Here is a 23,294-nt window from a genome sequence, read left to right as displayed (position 1 = left end):
TGTATGAATGTAAAATGTCAACTGATATGTATAAGCTCTTCTGATTTTAGCTCAAAAGCTTTTTACCTCTTTGGGGTGTTTCTATGGGTAAACCCAGCTAATGGAGAGGAGAGTCCAGAAGGACTTTACTGTTCTGTCATCATCAGGGACTGTAGCAACAGGACAAGGGGTGATGGGTTCAAACTGAAGCAGGGGAAGTTCAGGTTGGAGATAAGGCAGAAGCTCTTCTTTGTGAGGGTGCTGAGGCGCTGGCACAAGGTGCCCAGAGAAGCTGTGGCTGCCCCATCCCTGGCAGTGTTCAAGGCCAGGTTGGGTCTGTGCTTTTCTTACTGGGTTCTGGTTTCTCCTCAGAAGCAGCATGTTGTGTATTCTGAAAAAAAGTACAGCCATCTCTTAACTAAGTGTTACTCATCACTTGCTGTCAGAGTGTGAATGAAGGTAAGCAAAGCTGTGGAGCTGAATTTGTGTGTTGCTGGGATATCCTCATTGATGAGCAGTAGTAGTAAAGCATTTATAACCCACTGTGCTGGGTTGTACAAGTGTATCCAAGCATGCTCAAAAAAAAACTCTGGCATCATTTGATTCTCCAAATGGAGATGGGGATGAGGCCACTTGTTGATGTCCTCCTCAGCTTCTTGTTCTGCTCACAGAAGCATGTGATACCTGAGGATCACAGGGAGGTATCTGCAGGGAGTCCTTTGATCTGATCCTTATTTTCTTACTCATACCAGCATCGTTAGAAGAGATGCATGACACAGAACACACATTAGCTGATCTACAGTCCTGCACACCCAGGTTGTGGTCTCTCTGAGCAGTGTCACTATGGGAGCACTGCAAGAGTGTTGACTGAACGTACCTTGCTGCTCTGAGTAGCTAATGGGCAAAATACCCCAGTGGAGCAGTGTACATCTCTGGCATTCAGGGGGTGTGATGCATTTGCCAGAGCTTCAGAGAATGGGAAAAGGAGGGTATTAAAACTAACGATGGAAGCAGCATAATACCAAGGTGAAATGAAGGTGGATCTGTGGGTGGAGGAGAACTTGTAAGTAATGCAGTAGTGAATAGAGGCCGCTGTGAGACCACATTTCCCTTTCTGATAGTCTTTCCAGGAGAACAAATCCAATTCCCTGACCTGCCAGATGTAGAGGCTTTCTTTTTCTTAGGCTATCCAGTTCTACCCCCCAGCCCTTGTGCTGGGGGTTCATCCTCTCCAACTGGCCTGTCTTTTAACAGCTATGGGTTGAAGTGGTTTTCAGTCCTCAAACCAGATTTAGCGCACTTTTGGCGACCACCCTGCATGCATTCACAGAGACACGCACTTGCCAAAACATGGGATGTGAATGAAATCTGGCCTTCATGGAAGAGCATTAAAAATCTGGGAGCATTATTTTCTGTCCTTCCCTGTGCACGTATTTGTATTCCATTATAGAGAGCAAAAAGAGCTTTTACTCTTCAGCCTGCCATTAAAAAGCCTTCAAAGAACGTGTGCAGTTTAAAATCACATCTAGTCAAGTAAGTGTCATTTGTCTTGCTGTTTTATTCCTGTTACAGGAAAGCAGCACTTTCCTCCAAAGTGGAAGTCTGTTTATCCCAGCAGTCAACAAGACTGATCTCTTCATTAGAAAGAGACCAGTTAGAAGTATGTTAACATACTCGCTATTAAACATTAATTGAGTCTCAAGGCTGCTGGAAAATTGCTCCGTCTGCACAGTGAGACCTTTGCCAACCATTCCTTAACAGGCACTGGTGTCTTTTTGCCCAGAGACTGCAGCTATTTGGGGAGCATATTTTGGAGCTAGTCACAGCCCTAATTTGGGGGTTGGGGGGTGGGGGATGTTGGGAAGCTGAGGGATGTTGTGACTCATCCTCTTAGGTAGCACTTCCCCTAGTCTGCCCCATGTGCACACCTTCAGTCAAGAAGTTAAATTGGATGGGTTTTTTCATCTTATGCCAAGTCTGGTCGTGATAATACATTATCAAGTGACCTTTTTAAATCTTAACCAGCTTCTTTGAAAAACATTTCCCCCCATCCCCCCCGAATATTTCTATTGATTTTAATGTAAAATAATGCTTTGAAGTTTGCAATTTATAGTCCCCTGAGAGTTAGAAAGTGAAGGGAATGGGTCATATATCCTCTTTTTTTTTTCCTCCTTCTTTTCTTGTGTTAGCCCCTTGAGACAATGCATGCCTTCAAGGCAGCACCTTGTTATTCCACCCCATCGAATGCCACGTTGCATTTGCTGGGGATCAAACCTAAGATGAAGAAAAGATAAGAAAATTGGCCATAATGAACTCCAGAAGCTGCAGGCATTTTCACCATGAACTTGGAAACTCACAGCGGAGAACCGAGCTTTAATTCAAACCAGTCCAAATGCCAAACTGTGAGGCTTTGAAGTCTGCAGAGGAATCAGTGGAAATCCTTTGAGCTAGGCAAAGATACTGATAGACTTTTCTTCAGCTTTAACTCTTGACGTGCATGTCTGCTTTTAGGGAAGAAATCCATCTTTCTATGTAAAAACAAAGCGGAAGAAAAAACAAGCAACATGCTCTTCAGTTTTGGGTTGTATTTTAAGATGAGCTGGTGTATGGGTTTGACAAAAGCATGTGCTCACGTGAACTAATAATTGTACTCAGCAGTAAGTCTCCTGATGTGTGAATAAATAACCCCAATGAATCCTATCATCCCCGCACTGGAACCCTTTTACAGTGTTGTTTTAGTCTGTCTGAAGAACAGAGGGTAACTTGCATCAGGTATTTTTGCTACTGACAAATACTCTACAGATACAAGCTTCCCCGTGCTTGCAGCTCGCATTGGGTTGGTCAGGACAGTCTGACCTCTTCATATTTGCTAAGCCCACTAAGCCATTTCTAAAGTGAGAACAAGAGTTATCGCAGAGCAGAGAACAGCCTCACCATGCGCTTTGTCGCTTATTGTCTTCATAACTGAGGGCTGAAATCACTGGCTGCCCTGTCTCAAGGTTGGGGTGATATCATGTTTACTGTATTTGGGGGGGGGGGGGATATAGGGTGGAGTCACCCTGGTCACTAATAGGAAGTGCAGAAGGGATCTGGGGAGTTTGCTTGGCGCTCCTCCATCCCCATCGTAGCTCTTGGGCTCTGCCTGCGCAAGACAGCGTGACATTCTAATTTAGCTGACCATTGGCTGGGCAAAGGTCCCGCTTCTGAACTCAGTGCTAAAGTATGTGGGCAATACAGATTTCACAGATTAGGCAGAAATGTGTTAAACTCTAATGTGAGAAATGCAGGGTATGTAGTTTCAAAAGCCCTTAACTCATCATCGTTGTGTTAAGTGCTGTTATGCAGTAGTTATAGAAACAAACAGTTGTAAAATCCAGTGTGTTCGTGGGGGTTTTCTTTCTTCTTTTTACCAGGGTATGTTGTTCCCTCACTTGTTACACAAGCAGAAAGCAGGTTTGCTTTAGAAAGCCTCAGGAAGGCTTCAAAGGCACAGTGTGCAAACCCAGCTAAGAGACCTGCAGTAAAACCACAAGGACTGCAGCTAGTTCCCTGTTACACTTATAACCCAGCAACTACTTGGTGAAATTCAATGGTATTATTTTATTGACGGGAGTTTTACTCTGAATTTACTATAAGCAGGTTTTTCCTGCTGATTCCAGCAGTTGTGTTGTCTCACAGAGACTTTTTTTCCCCTACTCTGAGGTCTTGTCCACAATTATAATTCCAAATACAGCTTGATTCCATGGTAGTTTTATTTCAAACACCTCAACCAGAAGCAAAAGCCAGGACTATATTTGAAAGGTCCCTCCTCCTGCCTTGAAGCATGCAATGAATTCAGGAGCCAATTTGGAGGGGGGATTTAGTTTTTCCCTTCAATCCATAAACCATTTCAGGAGCGAGTAAGAGGGAGGCGGGAAAGATGATGTTTTGCCTGAAATGGTTGTTTCTGTCTTTCACATTTCATGCTCTCCTGATGATGATTTTGTCCTCAGACTCCTGATCCTTTTTGACATAGCAAATGGCCGTGGCAGTGACTGCTTAGAGAAACAAAGACGGAGGTTTAGGGACATAGGATTAGATGTAGGAGCAACAGATAACGTGTTGTTAGATACAGATGTATATACAGATATAGATATGGCCAACAGTAGGGAAAAAGTCTCTGGAAAGAAAGTGTTCAGCCTTCTAAATCTCACCAATTTCCTCGCTGCAATTGAGCATTTAAAAGCAAGAAGAAATCCTCTGTAGGATTGTTTAATCTGCCTGTCATTTATTAGGCATTTAATTGGTGAATTGGCTAATAGCAGCCTAAAAATTACCCAGTCTTCTGGAAAACACATCAAAAATCATTGTTTGGGTTCTTTTTCTCTCTCCCAAATGATTGCAGAACACGAGGGGTAGTTTTTGCTTTCCACAGCCATTGGTTTAATGCCGAGCTGTTCAGCTTAGCTGCAATCAGAATGAAATGAAAGGATTTAGATTATTTTAAGGAAGCAAAACAACCCTTTTACATTAGGATGTAAATTTTAACATTTAGGAAATACAAACCTTTGTGTCTTAAAAAATTCTGTGTGGCTTGAATGAATATTGAGTGTTCCAAACCCTTTCATTCCTCAGTGAATAACTCTTCAGCCATTTATTAAAAGATGCTGACAAAATTGCTCACCTCCTTGATAGTCATTGATAGGCAAAGTGAGGGACTGCTGAGAGGCAGAAGGGCTCTGGCCCTTCTGGGTCAGGTTTTATGTCCAAAGATAGAGGTGCTTTACGTACCTGGAGAGCATCAGAGTTGGGACTGCAGGTTTGGAGTACTGGAATTAGGAGAAAGTCAGAAGCAAGAGAGTTTGGGTGGGAGACATTGGATGAAGGAAAGGGTTCAAGTCTGGTTTTGAGAGTGGTTGTGTTTGAGTGAGTTTGTGATGGTTAAGGTACCAAAAGCATCATTAGCTTCTTTATTCTGACACCTTGTCACCTTGCACTTCTCCTCTCAACACACATAGCTCCTGTATAGGTTCTGTCTGGGATGGGCATCATGCAGCACCCGTCCGCGGGCACAAACTATCTGTCTGTCCTGGCTCCTCTTGGATGGGGAAGCATAGGGACCTGTGACCCATTTCCTAAATATCTGAGGGACCTGTTAAAACCGACTGTGTCTATACAGACCACCGCTAGTAATTGCCCAGAGTTGAGGGTACTTGCTGCAGTAACGAGTTGTAGCTGGAAGGTCACCCCGTCCAACACTGTAGAAAACTCTTGACATCTCTAAACAGCTTATTTTACCTGCTGTGAAATATCAATGCATTCACTTTCAGGACAGAAAAAGCAGCAGTTGCTGGTCAGAGTTCATACAGCCTTGGTTCACGGTGAAATCTCAGTGCTGGCTGTGTGTTGGCTGTGCCACTAGAGGGTATCTTCGAACCGCTGTCACCACGCAGGGACCTTCAGTCGAGCATCACCAGCACTGCTCGCAGGCTGTCCCTGTTCATTCATGCTTAGCTATCAGCAGATGAGCTGATAAGAGGTTGTGAGACCCCCCCCACAGTCCTGATCCAGCTCTGGGGCAGCAGCACAAAAGGGACATGGAGCTGCTGGAGAGAGGCCAGAGGAGGCCACGGAGATGCTGTGAGGGTTGGAGCAGCTTTGCTCTGGAGCCAGGCTGAGAGAGCTGGGCTGGTTCAGCCTGGAGAAGAGAAGGCTCCTTAAGGGAAGACCTCAGAGCAGCTCCAGTGCCTAAAGGGGCTACAGGAAACCTGGAGAGGGGCTTTGGACAAGGGCCTGTAGGGACAGGACAAGGGGAATGGCTTTAACCTGCCAGAACAGGGGAGATTGAGATGAGCTCTTAGGCAGAAGTTCTTCCCTGTGAGGGTGCTGAGGCACTGGCACAGGGTGCCCGGAGAAGCTGTGGCTGCCCCATCCCTGGCAGTGTTCAAGGCCAGGTTGGACACAGGGGCTTGGAGCACCCTGCTCTAGTGGAAGGTGTCCCTGCCCATGGCAGGGGTTGGAACTGGATGAGCTTTAAGGTCCCTTCCAACCCAAACCAGGCTGGGGTTCTATGAGCTGTCCTGCAGCCCAGAAATGGTTACTGATTTGGGGCTGTTGGACAGACCATGCCCACAGCTCAGGAGTGCAGGTTTGGGCTTGCTCTGCAACCAACATGTAGTGATCCCACACATCACTTGAGGTACTAGCAGCTCCTGTGGCAATATCAGGGGGTGGGGAGGAAATCTGGTTCTTTTAGCAGTTTTTCTTTGGTTAGAATTCAAGAGCTCAGCAGTACTTCAAAGCTCGAGGGGGTGGGGGGGAGATAGAACTCTCCCATGTGCGCTTGCTTCAAAACTGCTGCTTTAGTCCTTTGTGAAGGAGGTGGTTTCTCCTTGAAATGTCTGTGAGTTGTACTCAGCATATTTTTGTCGACCGTAAGGAAAAGAATTCACAATCTTTCAGCTTTTGTAAGAATTGAAAGAAAATCAGGTTCTTTTGCCTCAGTCTTTGTCTGTGCAAAGATTTGCAGGAGGCTCTTGGGTTACTGCAGCAATCAGTTGCCAAAACATAAAGCTCAAGACATGCTTCTTTTGGGTTACGTGATGTCTGAGTGCCTTGACCAGACCATGCAATGTGCCATGTGCTTTCCTGCTCAGTGGTGGCAGTGGAAACTGCTTAATGGTTTTGACCGACACTAGAAGAAGCTTATTGAGTGGTAGATGTTAATACTCCATTTAAAAGTAAACCCTGGGCATCAGCTCAGATCAGTGTTGGGGCTAATACAAGTTGCTGACACCAGCAGGTGTCTCGTGGCTATTTAACAGCATTCTAGTGAGAGATGTGAATTTTTATGGGTGTCTTGATAGCACTTGAGCAAGCTCAGCACTAAACAGACCCTTTTCGGCTTGCTCTTGGGGTTTTGGATTGTTACGTAACAACAATACTCAATAAAAGTGAATGCAAAGATATTCAGAGGTTCATGCTTTGGTATATTAATAACTCCATATATTAGAAAGTTAACCTTGCCAGCAGCTCTTCCTAGGCTGGGGAAATAGGGAAATGCTCTTGTCTTCAGTACCAGCAAGGGATGGCACTGGGCAGGTTGCCCTAGGGATAGATTCATTTCTAATAGAAAACCACATCATTTGGAAAGCACCACTCTATATGAAGGGCCTTGAGGTGGAGGTTTACAACCATCTGTGTACCTCCTCGCTTTTCCGCCATTTCCTACTGTTATCGGTGCCCAATGGAAGACTTCAAAACAACTTTCAAGCCCTTGTGTGTAGGTACCCCGATGTGAAGATGAGGAGGAGTTCATCCAACAGCCTGATCGGAGCACAGTGTGGGTGTCTGCATCTTGTTCATTACCGAGCTCCCTTCCTTTGACTTCTTTAATTGCTGTAGTTTCAGTTCTGCCATGTTTATGCTGGAGCTGTTAGATGAAGAAGCAACTACTTGTTCCTCTGCTCAGATTGCCACTTATGTGATGTCTTGGCTTGAGAAGTGGGGTGTTTGCAACCTTGTGTTGGTTTTGAACAGAAATTGAGTAGATTGAAGAGAGAAACCAGAAGGAAAAGGCCTTTTGCTGAGAAACAACAGGCACAGACCTCTTGTTTAATTTAAATACCAGCCTTAACAGCTGATGGTTTATGGATGCTAAGCAATTCAGGCCATTTTTTGCAGTGAACAAAATGTCAGAGGATGAGGAACTCGAGCTTGCAGAGGTGTATTTGGGTAGAGTATTTGCCTATGAAAGTTTTTTGCCCTATGTGACATCCCGAGCCTTTCATTATGGTCAATGAAAAGTGCAATAAGGGAAAAAATAAAGAGCTTTGTAGGTGCTGTGAAGGCTAAAGGAGGAATTTCAGAGGAGAACATGAAGACAAGGACCACGAGCCATTGGATGGGTTTCCTAGATGGATTTCAGCCTGTGCCAGCGGCCCTCTTGTTTTCTCCTTATCTCCTTGTGCAAAGCAAGATATGATCCCAAATGGGAAACACAATGTATGACAACTTATTTCCCTGGTCAAAATGTGATGCTGTTGAGGAAATAATAGACCTCACTGTTAAGACTAACATGAGGTTGACTTTCAAACTGTACTGGATGGTGTCCTTTCAGTAGGAAAGATGGGCTTTCCTACTGTGGCATGATAGCACAAGGTTTTGTAAAGGGGTTGTTCAGGATGGTTTAAGTTTTTCTGAGTCAAAATAACATGTCTGCCATTGTTAACTTTGTGTTGCAGAACGGTAGTAATGCCCATTGCCAACGAATTTGCCCCAGATGTTGTGCTGGTGTCATCTGGTTTTGATGCGGTTGAAGGCCATCCCACACCTCTTGGAGGATATAATCTTTCAGCAAAATGTAAGTTGTGGATTTACAAGAGCAGAGAGCTGAAACTGCTTTAAACTGCTGCTGTCCTAGGGACTAAAGTACACTATTTGCAGGTTTTACATTTTGGGGTCTGTCCTTCAGCTCCTTCATTTCTATGGCAAACCCTGCAGCCTTTTCCTTTGAATTTTGATGTGTTTTGTCACTGCACTGTGTATATTTTGGTCTGGTTAAAGCCTTCAGTTCCTTGAAGCATTGAATATTTCAGTTTTGACTGCAAATAAGTTACCAATTCATTTGAGTCGCATCTCGACATGTGGAAGACGGATGCTGAATCACAGCGTTTCACTTGTTCTAATGGTGAACTGCAGAAAGAGGCAATGCTAGATGTAAACAGGGCACCTTGCTCTGAATAGTAGCTGAAGTCCATTCCTTCCTCCAGGATATATGGAGTATAATTAAATAATCTATATTATATTATCGATTCTATAATATAATAAATTATAAATTATAAATTATATAAATATAATATTAAAAAACAGAGTCGAACATTTTTGTTCTTCACCTTTGCAGCAATGATACAGGCCCACAAGAACCTCCCTTTAGCTTTAGATCTGTGGTGGTATACACTGCGCAGGAGATGCACTGAAATTCCTTCCCTTGGTCATGCTGTGCTTATACCCAGCACCGTTTCATTGCAGTCAGACGAGAGGACAGTTGTTCTTGCAAAAGGATTTTATTATTACTTTTGAAGAGTTTGTTTCAGCCAGGAAACTTCTTCTCTGCAGTAAACTTGAGAACCTTGTAAGGTAGCTGAGCCTATAAACTTTCTATAGGAATAAAGTGAGAGAGATTTACAAGAAATAAGTTATTTAAGGTATCCAGAAACACTGTAATGACAATGTCTTGTTTACCTGCTTGTTGAATTACCTATGCTCTACTACTCTAAATGCTATTCTAACACTAAATGTTATGGGCTCAGCCATGAATCTTGGTGCCTGGCTGTTAATTTGCCAGTTCACAAAGGCACTCGTGGAGGTCACTACAAAGCAGAAAGCATGGATAGGGGGGAGAAATGCCCTGGATTTTCTTCTGTTTGGATGCATTGAGGTTTTTTGGAGGGGGGGGGGGGGAATGCTGCTTTGAGGCCATGTTCTTTAAACCCTCGCAGCTTGGTTCTGTTTTGTTTAAAGGGTAGAAATGTATTGTGTGTCATCTGATCAAAGTCCCGGCTGCCCCAGGAATTTTTATAGCATATTATATATGGGAAGAAACGTCTGTTAAGAACTAGATGTCAAATATCTCTGGGGCACTGCGATGCTGCTATTGCAGCTGAAAGCACCAGCAGCAGTTTGACTGATTTCCCCTTCTCCTCCTCCCTCCCCCCATGACTGCTCTGACTGCATCTTCCAAAGCAGGGCATAAAGCTGCCTCCTTCCACCCTCTTTCCTTCCTTCCTTCCAAAGGACTTATTCACTGCTATAGTTATTATTTATTTTATATATTTCTTTTATATATAATTATTTTGATACCTTAAAAGGGCTGCTAAGAAATCCAGGGAGGGGCTTTTGACAAGGGCCTGCAGGGACAGGACAAGGCTTTAACCTGCCAGAACAGGGGAGACTGAGATGAGCTCTTAGGCAGAAGCTCTTTCCTGTGAGGGTGCTGAGGCGCTGGCACAGGGTGCCCAGAGAAGCTGTGTCTGCCCCATCCCTGGCAGTGTTCAAGGCCAGGTTGGACACAGGGGCTTGGAGCAACCTGCTCTAGTGGAAGGTGTCCCTGTCTGTGGCAGGGATTGGAACTGGATGATCCTAAGGTCCTTCCCAACCCAGACAGGGCTGGGATTCTGTGATATTTAATTTGGGACACTGAGGGGAGGTAGGGGCGACAGTGCTGCTTCTCACCTGGGATAAACTCCACTGCAGCTCATGGGGGAGATACAGATCCATCCCGATACATACACACAGCTGAGGCAGTCCAGCAGGGAACCGTGGCTGGAATTCTGCAGTGAGCATATTAAAATCCAACCTGGCTTATATTATGTGTTGAGTCCTTTCAGATCCCTTGTGGTTTTTTAATATGATGTAATTCCTCTCTATAATTCTTTGATCCTTTGCCAGGAGCCTGATTCCAGCCGCAGCCTTTGCCCTTCTCCTGCATTTCCTCTTTTCCCTCGTTACAGGCTTCGGGTACCTGACGAAGCAGCTGATGGGCCTGGCTGGGGGGCGCGTTGTCCTGGCTCTTGAAGGAGGCCACGACCTGACGGCTATTTGTGATGCCTCCGAAGCTTGTGTTTCTGCTTTGCTGGGAAACGAGGTACCGAGACATGCAAAAAACCAAGAGCCACAACCTCCACCTCATTTCTGCCCTTGTTTTGGGTCCTTTTGACACACATTGATTTAAACACTGCATGCTTTATTTAACTACCTGTGTTTGGTAATGTGTATTGTAAGGCTTGAAACCACTAAGAATTGAATTAGGGTTTATTCTTTATGCTAATAGGTTGCTTTCTGCTCTTTTGAGAACTGTTTGAATTGCTTTCTGAATTCACTGTCCAAGCCTGCTCATCTTTTTGCAGACCCCCTCTAGTACTACAGTGTTAAAGATTGGTTTTGCCCCTACCATGACAGCATTAATGGCCTGTTTTGGGTACCCAGCTTTGGAGGTCTGTGATAAACTCATGTTGTTAGTGGAGAGGCAGGGGCAGCAGAGAGGAATGAAGTACATGTGTTTGAATATTTTTAGGCTGCCTCTTCAGGTAAGAGATTGCCCTCCATAAAGAACAAATCTCAAAGTCCAGGGTAATAGTAGCAAGACATGAGTAGGCTGCAGAGATGACCTCTGAAGGCAGTGGTCTCTTCCACAAGGCATCTCCCTGCCTGTCCTGGTAAAAGGAGGCAATTCCTCCTAAAGCTTTCACCTGCCTTGAAGAGCACATCCAGGGTCTTTCATCACCACCTTTGCTTCAGACCCCCTGGGGATAGGAGCTGAGGGAGGATGTGGTCAACACCTGACGGTGCAGCACCACAGAGAGGAGAGGCCAAGCAGTGTTTCAGCTCAGGGTCTGCCTCCAGCAGGAGCTGACTTATGGGGATGGTGGTGAGCCACCACAAGCAGGGCACAGGATCTGTGTGGAGGTGCAGATCAGCTATGTTTTACTTCCAGCCTGTTGTAGAAGTGCTCTGTCTTGTAGTATCCACACTGCACATGAAGGACAGCAGTGCCTGGGGAAACCTCACTAACCAGTCCAAGAGGTAAAACAGCTGGAATCCATCAAAAGCATCTGCTTCTATCATCCAGCATCCCATCTCCAAGCATGCAGAGAGCATCTGCTCCTTGTGCTTGGCCTGGCAGTTCTCAGCACAGGTAATTGATCCAACAGGCCAGCCTGTGATCAGCTCTCAGGACAGCGAAAAACTCAGGAGACAACTACTGCATCAGCATGGAAGCAGTGAAGTCTTTATTGCAGCACCCATCTCTCTTAAGGTGGCAGCTGATGGCACTGTTGTCACCACAGACAATTCCGCAGCCTCTCTGGATGCAGATGGTTTTAATGCAAGATGCCCTTTGAAGGGGAGACAGAACAAATAACATGTGAAGGATGTTATTCCTCTTGCATAACGTGCTCTTATGATGCAGGCAGGTGACTGCAGTCTGGTGTGAGGATCTGTGTGCAATAAATAAGTGTCCGATCCAAGCCACAAACACATTTGGAAGTGTGAGGCTTTAGCCTCTCAGCACTCACAATAGCTTGGTTGCTGCCAACTGCCTGAGTAGTTTCACTTAGAGCTAATAATGATCCTTCAAAGTGAAAAAGCATTTTTATTCATCACTGAATCAGAGCAGCTCTGAGAGACTAAAATACTTGGAGATGGACCTGTTTTCACTTTTCCTAGGTGGGCTCTAAGGCTGTGCAGGGATCACAGTCATGTTCTCTGCCTTACCCCCACATCAAAAAGCAGGAAACACTAGTTTTATCAAGCTCTTTTATACCCTCTTTTTAACACAAGGAAGTTGGAGGGAACTGCTGTTGCTTTGTCCCGCGGCCCTTTGATGCAGTTTGATGTACGGCGTGTGAAGAGGCTCTTGCATGCATGCACATGGCCAGCCAGCTGTGGCCACGACGGGCTGCTGGGAGCTTTGCTTCCTGAAGAGCCATGCTGGAGTTACACAGGGAATGGTAGGAAATGAAGGGAATGGTGCCAGTCCCCAGTGCGTCTGCGTTCACTGGCGGAGATCAAAACTCCTACATTATGCAGCGTTAGGCAAAGGCAAGAGCTGTCCTGTTCCCAACTGTCCAGGAAATTAAACCAGAGCATTAGCTTCGCAGCAGATCGTTTTAATGTGAAATGAGTTAGTGCAGGGCAAGGTGGCTTGCAAATGAATGTACGTTGCTTTGGTTGCAAACTCAGCTGTGCAACACTAACACAACTTCAGCTGCAAAATCAAGGATGGGCTTGTGACATTCAGGGCCAGGCTGGATGTGGTTCTGAGCAACCTGGTCTAGTTGAAGGTGTCCTTGGACTAGATGAGCTTTGAAGGTCCCTTCCAATCCAAGCTGTTCTGTGATGCAGGGAAGATGTGCTGATGATAATTTAGACCAGTAAACCGGCATGACTTAAAGGGGCCTCTCATAGCAGGGTTGGAGGGCACAGGAGGCAGCAATCATGAGGAGGTGAATCCAGGCATCATCCCAAATAAACAAGAAGGTGAAAATAAGCAGTGGCGTAAAGCGTTTGCCTAAGGCCTGGAGGTATTTCCTCCCTTTTCCAGGATAGCTGTTGTCTGTGAGTTACTTCAAGGGGAGGAGTGTGCTATGGAAATGGTTTACATGTGTGGCTGGGCTGCCTGATGTTGCTTGCTTTCTATCAAATGGACTGAGAGGCGTTAGAAAGCTCTTACTTAAAGATACGTCCAGGAATTGCTTTTGCCTTCACTTCTGTCGTACAGAAGCCAGTTTTGACCAGTGTTATTGTTAGAGAGGTATAAAAAGCACCATCTGTGATTATTAAATGTGGAATGGAGCATCTTCCAGTCCTCATGAAGACCTAGCGAATGGCTGCCACGTGGTCATAAGAGCACATCTCTTGGGTGGAGCTTCTCTTGGCTTTGAACGCGAGTCGCAGTTGAACTTTGCTGTCAGTTTTGTCTATTTTTAACTGTTCAGCTGTGTCTGCTGCTTTGCTGGGGAATAGCCCTGATTGGGCCTTGGCCACTGTTTTCAAACACAAGAATATCCCTTCTTTTGGATACCTTGCTTTGGAGTTCTGTGATGAATTCATATTCTTAGTGGAGAAGTGGGAGCAGCAGTGGGGGAAAGAAGGAAACAAAAGATGGGCTTTGGAGAGCATCAGAACTGCTGGAAGTTTTACCTTGAGGATTTACTTGGTTGTGAGAGGTCTAATCCAAGCCATTGGCCATGTATGTGACCAAATAGGGTTACTCTGCTGGCACATCTTTACTTACCAAGCAGACACCTCTGCTGTGCTGGAAGAAACCAGGAATCTCCACCCTGTCACCTGTTGAAAGCAAATAACCCCATCTCCACCCCTTGGAAGACCTTTTTATCATTACTGTGCTGCTGCTGCTGTTTCCAAAGGATGGCAGGAGCCATATGAAATGGATCTTAGGGTCTTTGCTGGGTCTTCAAAACCAAACGAACCACAAGTAGCTGTGCATTAGTTTGATTTGAGTCCAGGTTTCTTGCCTCCTGTGAATCAAAGCATTGTAACTACAACAGTCAAAGGTTTAATAACTTCATAAAGGGCAACAGAAAAGTTGACAGAAGAGTATAGTTGTCACAGGGGTTGATCTAATTTCTCTCTTTCTGTATTGACCAAAGGCTGCAGGGGCTGGGATGGATACAAGCAGAGCTTTCTATCTCCTAGAAAATAGGAGGGAATGCTGTCAAGAATGAAGAGGGCATTTTTCTTGCTCTCCCACTTTCCTCATTCTTATTCCTTTCCTTTGCCCTGGCTGCCAGAGCAGTTTTGTGCCTCTAAAAAGAAATGGGAAAAGTGATGTCCTTCGTTGTTGAAGGGAGCTCTGGAGTTCCTGTCAGTCACCATAAGTGCATTTGCCCATGCTGATGTAAAGATGAAGTGGATCCCTGGTAGGTCAGGAGGTAGTTCTGTAACCTCCTGACTGCAGACTGAAAGGACAGCCCTATCCTGCGTCGTAGGAGAGCTTGTATCCAAAACCAAGCAACACACACACTGAGGTTGGACATTCCTTTTCTATATAGCAAGTCTCAAGTCTGCAGAAGCTTCTGGCTTTTGAGTGCTATTAATTTAGGAGCAATTTAATGTCTTTATTTAAACCAGCTGTGCTAATCAAAGTGTGGGCTCATCAGTCTCTGCTACCGCTATGAACCAGCACCACTTAGCAGAGGTGTGTGTTCTCTGACTGATCCCGCTGGGATACAGGGACCTCTGACAAAGACATAGATCCAGAGGCAAAACCAGCTCCTCACCAGGAGAGCTTAATTCACACCCATGGGCTTAATTCACACCCATGAGTTGGAGCAGTCCGTTTTCACAGCAGTGGCAAGCTGCTCAGTGAAGCTCCCCATCTTCAGAATGGGGGGGGGGGGTAAGAGTAAATACACTGAATTAGGTATTTATATAATAGTAATAGTGGCCTTATTTTATCTTGCCTGTGTAACAGTGCCTCTACATTGAGTTTGTATCAGTGGCTGCAGCAGGTTCTGTGCTGCACAGCTCCTGAGCTGCAGCATTTTATGTGTGGAGGAACATCAGGGTGGAGGAGACTACACTATCACAAGAGCACTTTGGAAGTCTGTGTATTTGTGTATTTTTCCTATTTAACTGAAGGTGGAGAAATAGGAACCAGGGGAGTGAACTGGAGGCACCTGGTCTCTTGAGATAACATTTCTTTCGTGTTCCTTTCTCTTCCCAGCTCGACCCTCTTCCAGAAAAGGTTTTCCAGCAGAGAGCAAATGCTAATGCCGTGCATTCAATGGAGAAAGTAATCGAGATACACAGTGAGTATAGCCCCAGTCACCCAGCTGCTTTCCAGCTGGGCTGCCCTGTGGGACACCCATTTGACTGTTCCATCATACTGGCAACACTGTGTGCTTTTGTCCTAGTTTATGGGTGGTCACTGCCCTTGTGACCTGGATTTGTGCAGCTGCAAGCTGGTCTTGCTGTTCATGCAAGAGTGGATCAAGCAATGCACAGTGAGATCTTGATTCAGGGAAATGCTTTAGCATTTAGAATTAGTACTAAAACCTCTAAAATCTCAGTAAGGGACAGGCTGCCCTGCACTTAGAGCGGGCTCTTATCCCTTCAAAAGCAATTCAGGTATCTCTGAGTGATGTTAAGCCTTGTTGGATGTGGTGGCACCCATTAGTTATAAATGGATAGTTCAACAGAGTATGGCCTAAAGTTGCTGATATTTTACGTTTATTTAGCTGGGGAGGTTGAAATCATTGTAGTTGAACCTTTCTTAGGGACATTCTTGGGGGATGGAGTAACATGGGAATCCCACCGCTATGTCCTGACATCTTCCCACTTCAGATGTTTGTGGTCTAAGGCTGGAGGGGGCTAGTCTCTCTTCGTTCTCTCCCTCTAAAGCTTTCCTGTGCTCTTTCCACTGAAAAAGGTAGCAAACTTCCACCATAAAAAAGAAATGCAGCTTAAACTTCTTCAGTCTTGGGTGATTTGCCCACAAAAAGAATGGGGCAGTTAGCAACTGAATGCAGATATCCAGCCCAAATCTGGACTACATCCATCCACCCTTGCTTATTTTTCTCTATGTCTAAATGTTTCTGAGGGTTTTGAAGGGAAAAAGGAAATGTCATTCTATTTCAAGCACCTAAGTACCTCCTTTCATCAAGGCAGAGGGATTCTCTGCACTTCTGTGCAGCTTGGATCCTCACCTCTGACACTCCTTGTACATTCTGCATGGAGACCTCACAGCAGCCTTCCAGTGTCTGAAGGGGGCTAAAAGGATGCTGGAGAGGGACTCTTCATCAGGGACTGTGGTGACAGGACAAGGGTTTAAACATAGCAGCTCTTCTGTTGTTAGAGTAGTGTGGCATATAGCTCACAGGGGTCTCTCTGTCCTTGCCTTGCAAGCTGAGGTCTCCCTTGACACATATTCCCAGGAACCTGCAGCTTTCTGGGACTCCAAGATAGTTCTTGAGGAGAGAGAGAAAGGGCAGACCAGGGTTGCATTTTGCATAGGCACGATGAGTCTTTCCCAGGTGGTTCTCAGCTATCTCTTGGGCTTGGGAAAGTGGGAATGTGATGCTGGACCTATAACAGCGCAGGTGACCTTACTGCCTCTCTTCCCACCTCTACCCCAGGCAAGTATTGGCATTCACTCCAGCGTTATGCCTCCACGGTGGGGTACTCCCTGGTTGAGGCTCAGAAGTGTGAGAACGAGGAGGCAGAGACAGTAACAGCCATGGCATCTCTGTCAGTAGGCGTGAAGCCAGCTGAGAAGAGGTGAGTTGCTTTCCTTCTCGTCTGTTGTCCCATCTCGCAGTCAGGATGAGCTGTGGTGGGCAGCCTTCTAGGTTAATCCTCCTCTTCCAACTATTGCACACACATTCCCCTTATCTCCCGTACTTTGTCGGTTCTCTAAAGACTTCCTGGGCTGCAGGAGAACAGCAGAGCTATGAACACTGTGCCTGACCCTAGTATGATGCATACTGTGCCTGACCCTTCTGCTCCACCTGGAGCTGAATGTGGGTTTAGACTGTGAGGAAAATGATTTTGCTGCAAGAGATGTTAGCATTGCACAGATTGCCTAAAACCCCTTCTTGGTGTCAAGTTGTAATTGTAGGTGAGGCAGCTGAGCACAGCTGCCTGGGTGGGAAGGGGATGGGAACATAAAGCATGAAACTTCGCACCACAAATTGTCCAGCTCTATGCTCAACTCTCTTTTCTCTCTTCCCTCCCCTTCCCATCCTACCTTCTTGGCTGTGCAATTGCTCAGACCCGATGATGAACCCATGGAAGAGGAACCTCCCCTGTAGCATTCACCTTCCAGCTGGAGTTCTCCTGTTTGTTCGTCTTCTGTCTTGAAGCTCTGCCAAGAGGCTTTCTCTTGTTACTCCTGCGTCCTGTCATGGTTTTCTCCAGAATACAGAAGGACAACCAGGTGTAAAACAAAGCAACCGAAAACAATCTCTCCATATCTATATGCGTCTACAGTATCTATTTGCTGAAACAGAAAAAATGCTGGTGAAGAGCAGTAAAGGACTGACACTGGGCGCTTTTCCTCTGGTCCTCAGTGGGAGCAGCAAAGAGGAACAAAGCCCGTGAAGTCTTTGGCAGAGTTGCCATAAAACGAAAAGAGATGAGAAATGACAAAATCGAAGATTGAACACCGCAACCGGAAAGAAAACAAACCTTTACAGTAAAACTGGTGCTTTCCAAGTTGATCACCCACGATTCAGCAATCTCCGCTTGAACCACTCGAACCCATCGTGTAGTTTCATTTCTTGGATTTTTCCAATGGCTCTTGCCTGCCTGTGAGTCAACGATGTGCTTGTTGAAAGCAGGACAATGGGAGATGGTGTCTTTTTAACGGGGAGGGACAGGGAAAGAGGGACTCATCTTAACAGCGAAAGGAAAGGGAAAGAGAAAGGGGGGAAATGGTAGCCCAGATGGAGTCGGCTTTATTGTCTCCAAAGCCATCTGAAGATGAGTTTGTGCCTTTTTTTTTAATGGATGGATATGGTGCAGCTGGATTTTCTGAAGTTTGAGGAACAATGCCTTAAGTAAAAACACACACACAAAAACACTCACAAAGAACACAGCAGTTCATCAATAGTTGTTTTTTCCCTCTGCTTGGGAAAGCCAAGAACTGCCATCAGGAAAGATGACTTTTTGGCTTGTGCTGGCATGGTGGTGGGAAGCAGGCATCAACTGAACAGAGCGTCTCCAAAAACTCTCTCCAAGTTTGGATTTGTTTTGGTTTCTTTCATTGCTGTTTAAAGAGAAAAAAAAAAAAGGATAAAAAAGAGGAAAAAAAAGAAAAAAAGTTAAGGTAGTTGCCAAAAAAGTGGCAAATACTGTTGGGTCTTTGAAATTCAGCCATTTTTAAACCCACTTTTCCAACGTTTTCTCTCTTCTACGTTATCTCTGAATTGAACTTCTCAATTTGGTTGTTGAAGCATGTATTAGACTACAACTGCAGGATTTAAGACTGGAATGCTTTTTATGAAAAGCAACTAGCATGAGATATTGCTTAAATTTTTAGGTATAACTCTATCTATGTGTATAATGTATATTCCAAATGTATTCCAAGCTTAGAAAACCGGATTCTTACGGAGAACAAAATATTTATGATGCATTTATAGAAAACTACGTTTAATAAATGCATACTCTTTAACAGTAGCCATTGGAAAGCTCCTTAGAGACAGCTTTGTGAATTGGAATGTAAGAGGTGCTTTTGGAAAAGGATCCAGGTTGAAAGTTGAGGACTTTGGAGATGACAAGTTGGGAAGTGTTTCAGAAAGCCAACACGTTAAGCCACTGGGCAACTACCCTTAAAACATTTGTATTTTAATTTAAGGTTTTTAGTTGTGATCCTTTTTCTATCAAAACAAAAAGAGAGAAAAAAAGTTTTTTATAACAAAGACTATGAATTTGATGTTAATTTTTATATCAAACCCCTCCAGAAGCCTTGTTTGTGTGACTCTGACATTTACTTTCCATTTGGCAGGTTTCGTTTCCGAATGGCAATAGCATCGAACCCCCCTTTTTCCCCCCCCTCCCACTTTTCTCACTTCCACGTTCTTTTTTGCCTTGTTTATTTTTCCTTTGGGTTTGTCTTTTCCTTGAGTCTTTTGGACAGTGAGCAGCTTTCTGCAGGCGTAAGGAACCGTGGCAGAGGTTTATTTTCCGCAATGGGTGCGTTTTAACAAGGAAGAGGGAACCGGGATGGGCTCTTTTGTATAATGATACCGCCGACTGTATATTGCCTCAGTTCTGTTATAGTAGCTATGTAAAGAAAATAAGAGTTTTTCTTACCTTCAACATAGTAGTGTTCCCATGGGTGATGTCTTTGTCCTCCACATGGATCGAAGCCAGGATTACAGGCGGCTCCTGGTGCTGCCTACCATTGGGAAAGGCTTGTGGGACACTCATGGGACAGCTGGCATTTTCTCTCCACTGGACAGACGGACACACAGACATGCACGCACACTTCCCTGTGTCCTCTTTCTCTCCCTCTTTTTCTCTCCTCTTCTTCTTCCCATCGCTGGTAGGGTTGGAGAACTTTTCCTGAAGGTATTTTTGCCCCCTTCCCCATTCCTGCAGACAGGAAGGGGAGAAGCAGCAAAGCCCTGCCGTGAAGAGTTGGAGCAGCTTAGAGGAGCCCGGATCGACACGCGTGCCTTCTTACAGCAGTGTAGGATAGCACACAGCCCTCCTCCCAACAACCAAGTGTAGCTTCTCTCTTTAATTCTCATTTGATTCTGTTTCAATGATGACTGACGGGGTTGCTTCCAGTAACTTCCTTCCTTCCAGTTCTCGAAGCAGCCGCTTTCATTCCGCTCAGGACTCGCTCTCATGGGAGGAATTGGAAGCGTTGTGAGCAAATGCAAGAGGCTTTTGTGTTTTCTTCCTTGCTTTATAATGCAATTTACAAACCAGACACTACTGTATTTGAGGTTTGCAAACCCAAGTACGTGTTCGAGTTATGAATAGCTTCGGTCGTGTAGGACCATCCACAGCATAGTCTAGAAATGATCTTCCTGTGTCAAAACAAGAGGTACCTGGAGATGTGGTGGTTTTGGGGGTTTGTTTCTTTCAACTGACCACTTTGCTGCTGTGATCTAAAATGAACCTGACTGCCGAATCTGGTGAACTGACTTTAACTTCTCTTTTCGCCGTGTACACGCTGTGGGCAGTAACGACCATGTTTACACCATCCTTTCTCTTGTCAGCTCTTCCCCAGAGGGGCTTTGTTGTAGTCTCTCCTCTTGGTTGTGGCAAAGCCATTGCTTTTCTTTCCGTGTTTTCCGAGAGCTGCCTGCTGACCATGCTGAGCCGGTTTCTTTGTGGGAATCAGAGGAGCTTGTCAGGATCATTTCTTTCCATCGTATTCACTCAGCTTTTGGCCAGGGATGGAAAGATTTTCCGCCGTTCCCCAAAACATCAAAGCTCATCTCCTCCTAACTCCCACTTACGTGAATTTGTTCTGCAGCGGTGCCCTCTCCCTATGCAAGGGGGGATGTTCCTCAGGGCCAGTGCAGGCTCAGAGAAGTGGGGGAAAGAGCCCTTGTTTTGAGGTTTATTCACCTTTTGAGCCATTAGCTTCTTCATTTCAGATGACTTTGCTGTGGCGGGAGCCCAGGATGCTCCTGCATCCCAACACGGCGCTGCTCCCAGCGCATCCTTTGCACCTGCTTGGAAAGAAAGGAGCATCTTTCAGTCCTCTTTACAGAGAAGCAAGGCCCAGTTTGCAGTACACAAGTAATCATTGGGGTTTGGTGGTTTGTTTTTTTGGGGTGGGGAGGGATTTGTGTTTTGTTTTTTACTTTCAATACAAAACATTCCTTTTTTTAGTAGTCACAGCCATGTATTCATTCCATTCTTCCTTTTGTAAACCTTTTTGGGCCCACATCTTTTCCGGGCATTGCTATATATAAATATATAGATAAAGATATATATGAATCTATTTTTTTAAGTTTCCTACACCTCGAGGTTGCATGGTCTGTAAGGTTGGCATGTCTTTATATTGTACCCAGATTTTGCACGCCAAACTTGGCAGCTTTGAGAAATGAGAAAAGGATAAAAAACGTGTGGTTTTGGGGGTTGTTTTTTGGGTTGGTTTTCTTTTATTTGACTATTTCTTTTCTTTGGGGGGGGGTGTTATGTTTTTCTTGTCGTGGCATTTGCGGAGACGAAAGGTCGGGATGTTGTTGTCACACACACACGCATACACACCCACACAGCTACACGCGAAGAAGGAAGGAGAGTGGGAAGGGGGTTTTTTTGCGTCTTACTGGACTTAACTGAGAAATTGTGCTTTTTATTGTTAAAAATACATAAAAAAGGAAAAAAAAAGATGAAAAAGGACTACTTAAACATTTCTCATTTTAAGAAGAAGAAAAAGATGTTTATCTAGCACTTGTAACTACCAATAATAGAGTTTATTGTATTTATGTGGAAACAGTGTTTTTAGGGCAACTACGCAGAACACACCAAGTCAAAACTGCCTGTGTCATTTGGGGGTTTTTAGTTTTTTCCTTTTCGTTTGGGTTGGGAGGTTTGCTTTGCTTTCTCGGCCGGGTGGGGAGGTTGGATGCAACCCTTTGGCAACAGCTAAGAGTCATTCCTTCCGAGGAGGTGAATGAGGAGGACTTTGACGAGTTAACTCTTCAGCACAGCTGCGTGAACTTTTCTAAAGCTTCCTTTTCCATGATGTATTCTTGCTCGGTTTCACTTTAAAAGCAGTCGTGTACTGTGCAACACTGTGGTTTAAAAACGAGACTTTACAGCGAAAGGAAAACGTGTTTCTTCATTGCGGCGGAGTGGGGCTCGTTCTCAGCCCGCCCTTCGCTTTTGTCTTTGATATTGATGAGAAAGAAGTATCCTATTGAAAGAAAGAAATAAGTTAACACTTTTCTGTGCTCCATAGTGGAGGCGCTATTTTCCAATTTATGAGGATGACAAACTTATATATATAATATATATATAAAAAGTGGGGTGGGGAGGGCGTGGGGGGGGAAGGGGTCGAAACATTATTCACCCGAGAGCTTATTACAGATATGTAGTATCAAAAAGTTGTAACTATATTATATTCTACTTTATACCTAACACATGCTCAGTATGACGTCACCATTGGTAGCAGCTCCCGGTTTACGCTGTAATTTAGACACAGTTTCACTCTTAGATTGTATGGACCCTACTTTAAGTGATGGTAGCATTCCTCGTGCTAAGTTTTCTGACGGTCCTTTCTTTTCCTTGATGGAGTTTGGAATTTTTTCCTCCTTGTTTTTGTTTTGGATTTGTTGTTTTGGGTTGGTTTTTTTTATTATTATTTTGCTCCTTTTTTTTTTTTTTTTAGGGTTTTTCTCCCTTTTTTCTTTTTCTCTTTCTTTTTTGTTTCGAACTGGCCAATGGTGTCTTTCTCTGACAGTACCGACTTCGATTTCAACTTTATTAGGAGTCCAGTATTTTGTACCACATTATGACAACTTGTTATTCTTGTGGTGTAAATAAAAAGACAAAGTTAATTATAGAACCACCCTGGTTTCTGTTGCTGAGCTTCTTTTCATCTGGTGCCTTTGGGGGGGGGAGGGGGGCGGGATGTGAGCTTTCAGCCACTTTAAACAAAGTGGTTTCTTGGGGTCGTGAACAAGGCTTCAGTACTTGAAGTGGCTTTTTGGTCAAAGGATGCCCATGGTGGAGCTTCTGCCCTATTTCCTTGCTGCTCCGAGGTGTGTGTTGACACGTGCACGATGAAAGATGGAAGAACAGAATTTGCAGCAGGAAATCTCTGCGAGCAGCTGAATTCCCCACAAAAGCCACCAGTGAGTGAAAACCAGGAAAACGAATGGAGGGAAAACCTGACATTTGGTTTCTGCATCATAGAGCTGATACTTTCCTTCGTTGTAGCCTGAGCTGGGTATAGACCTGCTGGTTCCCAAGCCAGTGCCTTCACCTCCGAAGATGTCCTTCTGCTCCGGGGTAAGTCCCATTTCCATGCCTCATTATCCAGTTCTGCTCTCCCCCAAACCCACAGATCATTCCGTGCCCTATCTGAGCAGATCCTCTGCACTTGGCCACACTCTCTGAGGCTCAGGAGAGGTTCTCAGTATTGCTTTCAAGTTAAGATGGGAGAAGCAGAATCATGGAATGATTTGGGCTGAAAGGGACCTTAAAGCTCATCCAGTTCCAACCCCCTGCCACAGGCAGGGGTAGGGAAGAGCACATGGAAAACTTGTGATCTTGGGAGCATCTCTTGGCAGCAAAGCATCGCAGGGACAGAGCTGTCCAGATGCACGTGCCTTTCCTCTTGGAAA

The 23,294-nt window shown here is 45.0% G+C and overlaps 1 protein-coding gene and 1 pseudogene across 11 annotated transcripts in view; both read left to right on the top strand.

Annotated features, from left to right (window-relative positions):
* The window catches only part of HDAC4 (histone deacetylase 4), a 214,773-nt gene extending 192,257 nt beyond the window's left edge, over window positions 1-22,516 (top strand). For all 11 annotated transcript variants that reach the window (XM_062642742.1, XM_062642716.1, XM_062601716.1 and 8 more), the window contains 5 exons: window positions 8,202-8,320; window positions 10,470-10,603; window positions 15,206-15,290; window positions 16,617-16,758; window positions 17,252-22,516. In XM_062642742.1, coding sequence (XP_062498726.1) covers window positions 8,202-8,320; window positions 10,470-10,603; window positions 15,206-15,290; window positions 16,617-16,758; window positions 17,252-17,291 — 520 coding nt within the window. In that variant the 3' untranslated portion in view covers window positions 17,292-22,516. The remainder of the gene's footprint in view (window positions 1-8,201; window positions 8,321-10,469; window positions 10,604-15,205; window positions 15,291-16,616; window positions 16,759-17,251) is intronic.
* LOC134155862 (uncharacterized) lies at window positions 21,141-22,645 on the top strand (annotated as a pseudogene).
* The last annotated feature ends 649 nt before the right edge of the window (window positions 22,646-23,294 follow it).

The sequence above is a fragment of the Pezoporus occidentalis genome, unplaced genomic scaffold, assembly GCF_034315485.1.
Source record: "Pezoporus occidentalis ecotype Australia unplaced genomic scaffold, CSIRO_AGI_Poc_V1 ctg118, whole genome shotgun sequence".
NCBI classification, from domain to species: Eukaryota; Metazoa; Chordata; class Aves; order Psittaciformes; family Psittacidae; genus Pezoporus; species Pezoporus occidentalis.
Note: the sequence above shows the minus strand (reverse complement) of the source record. Positions and strands in the feature narration are given on the sequence as shown.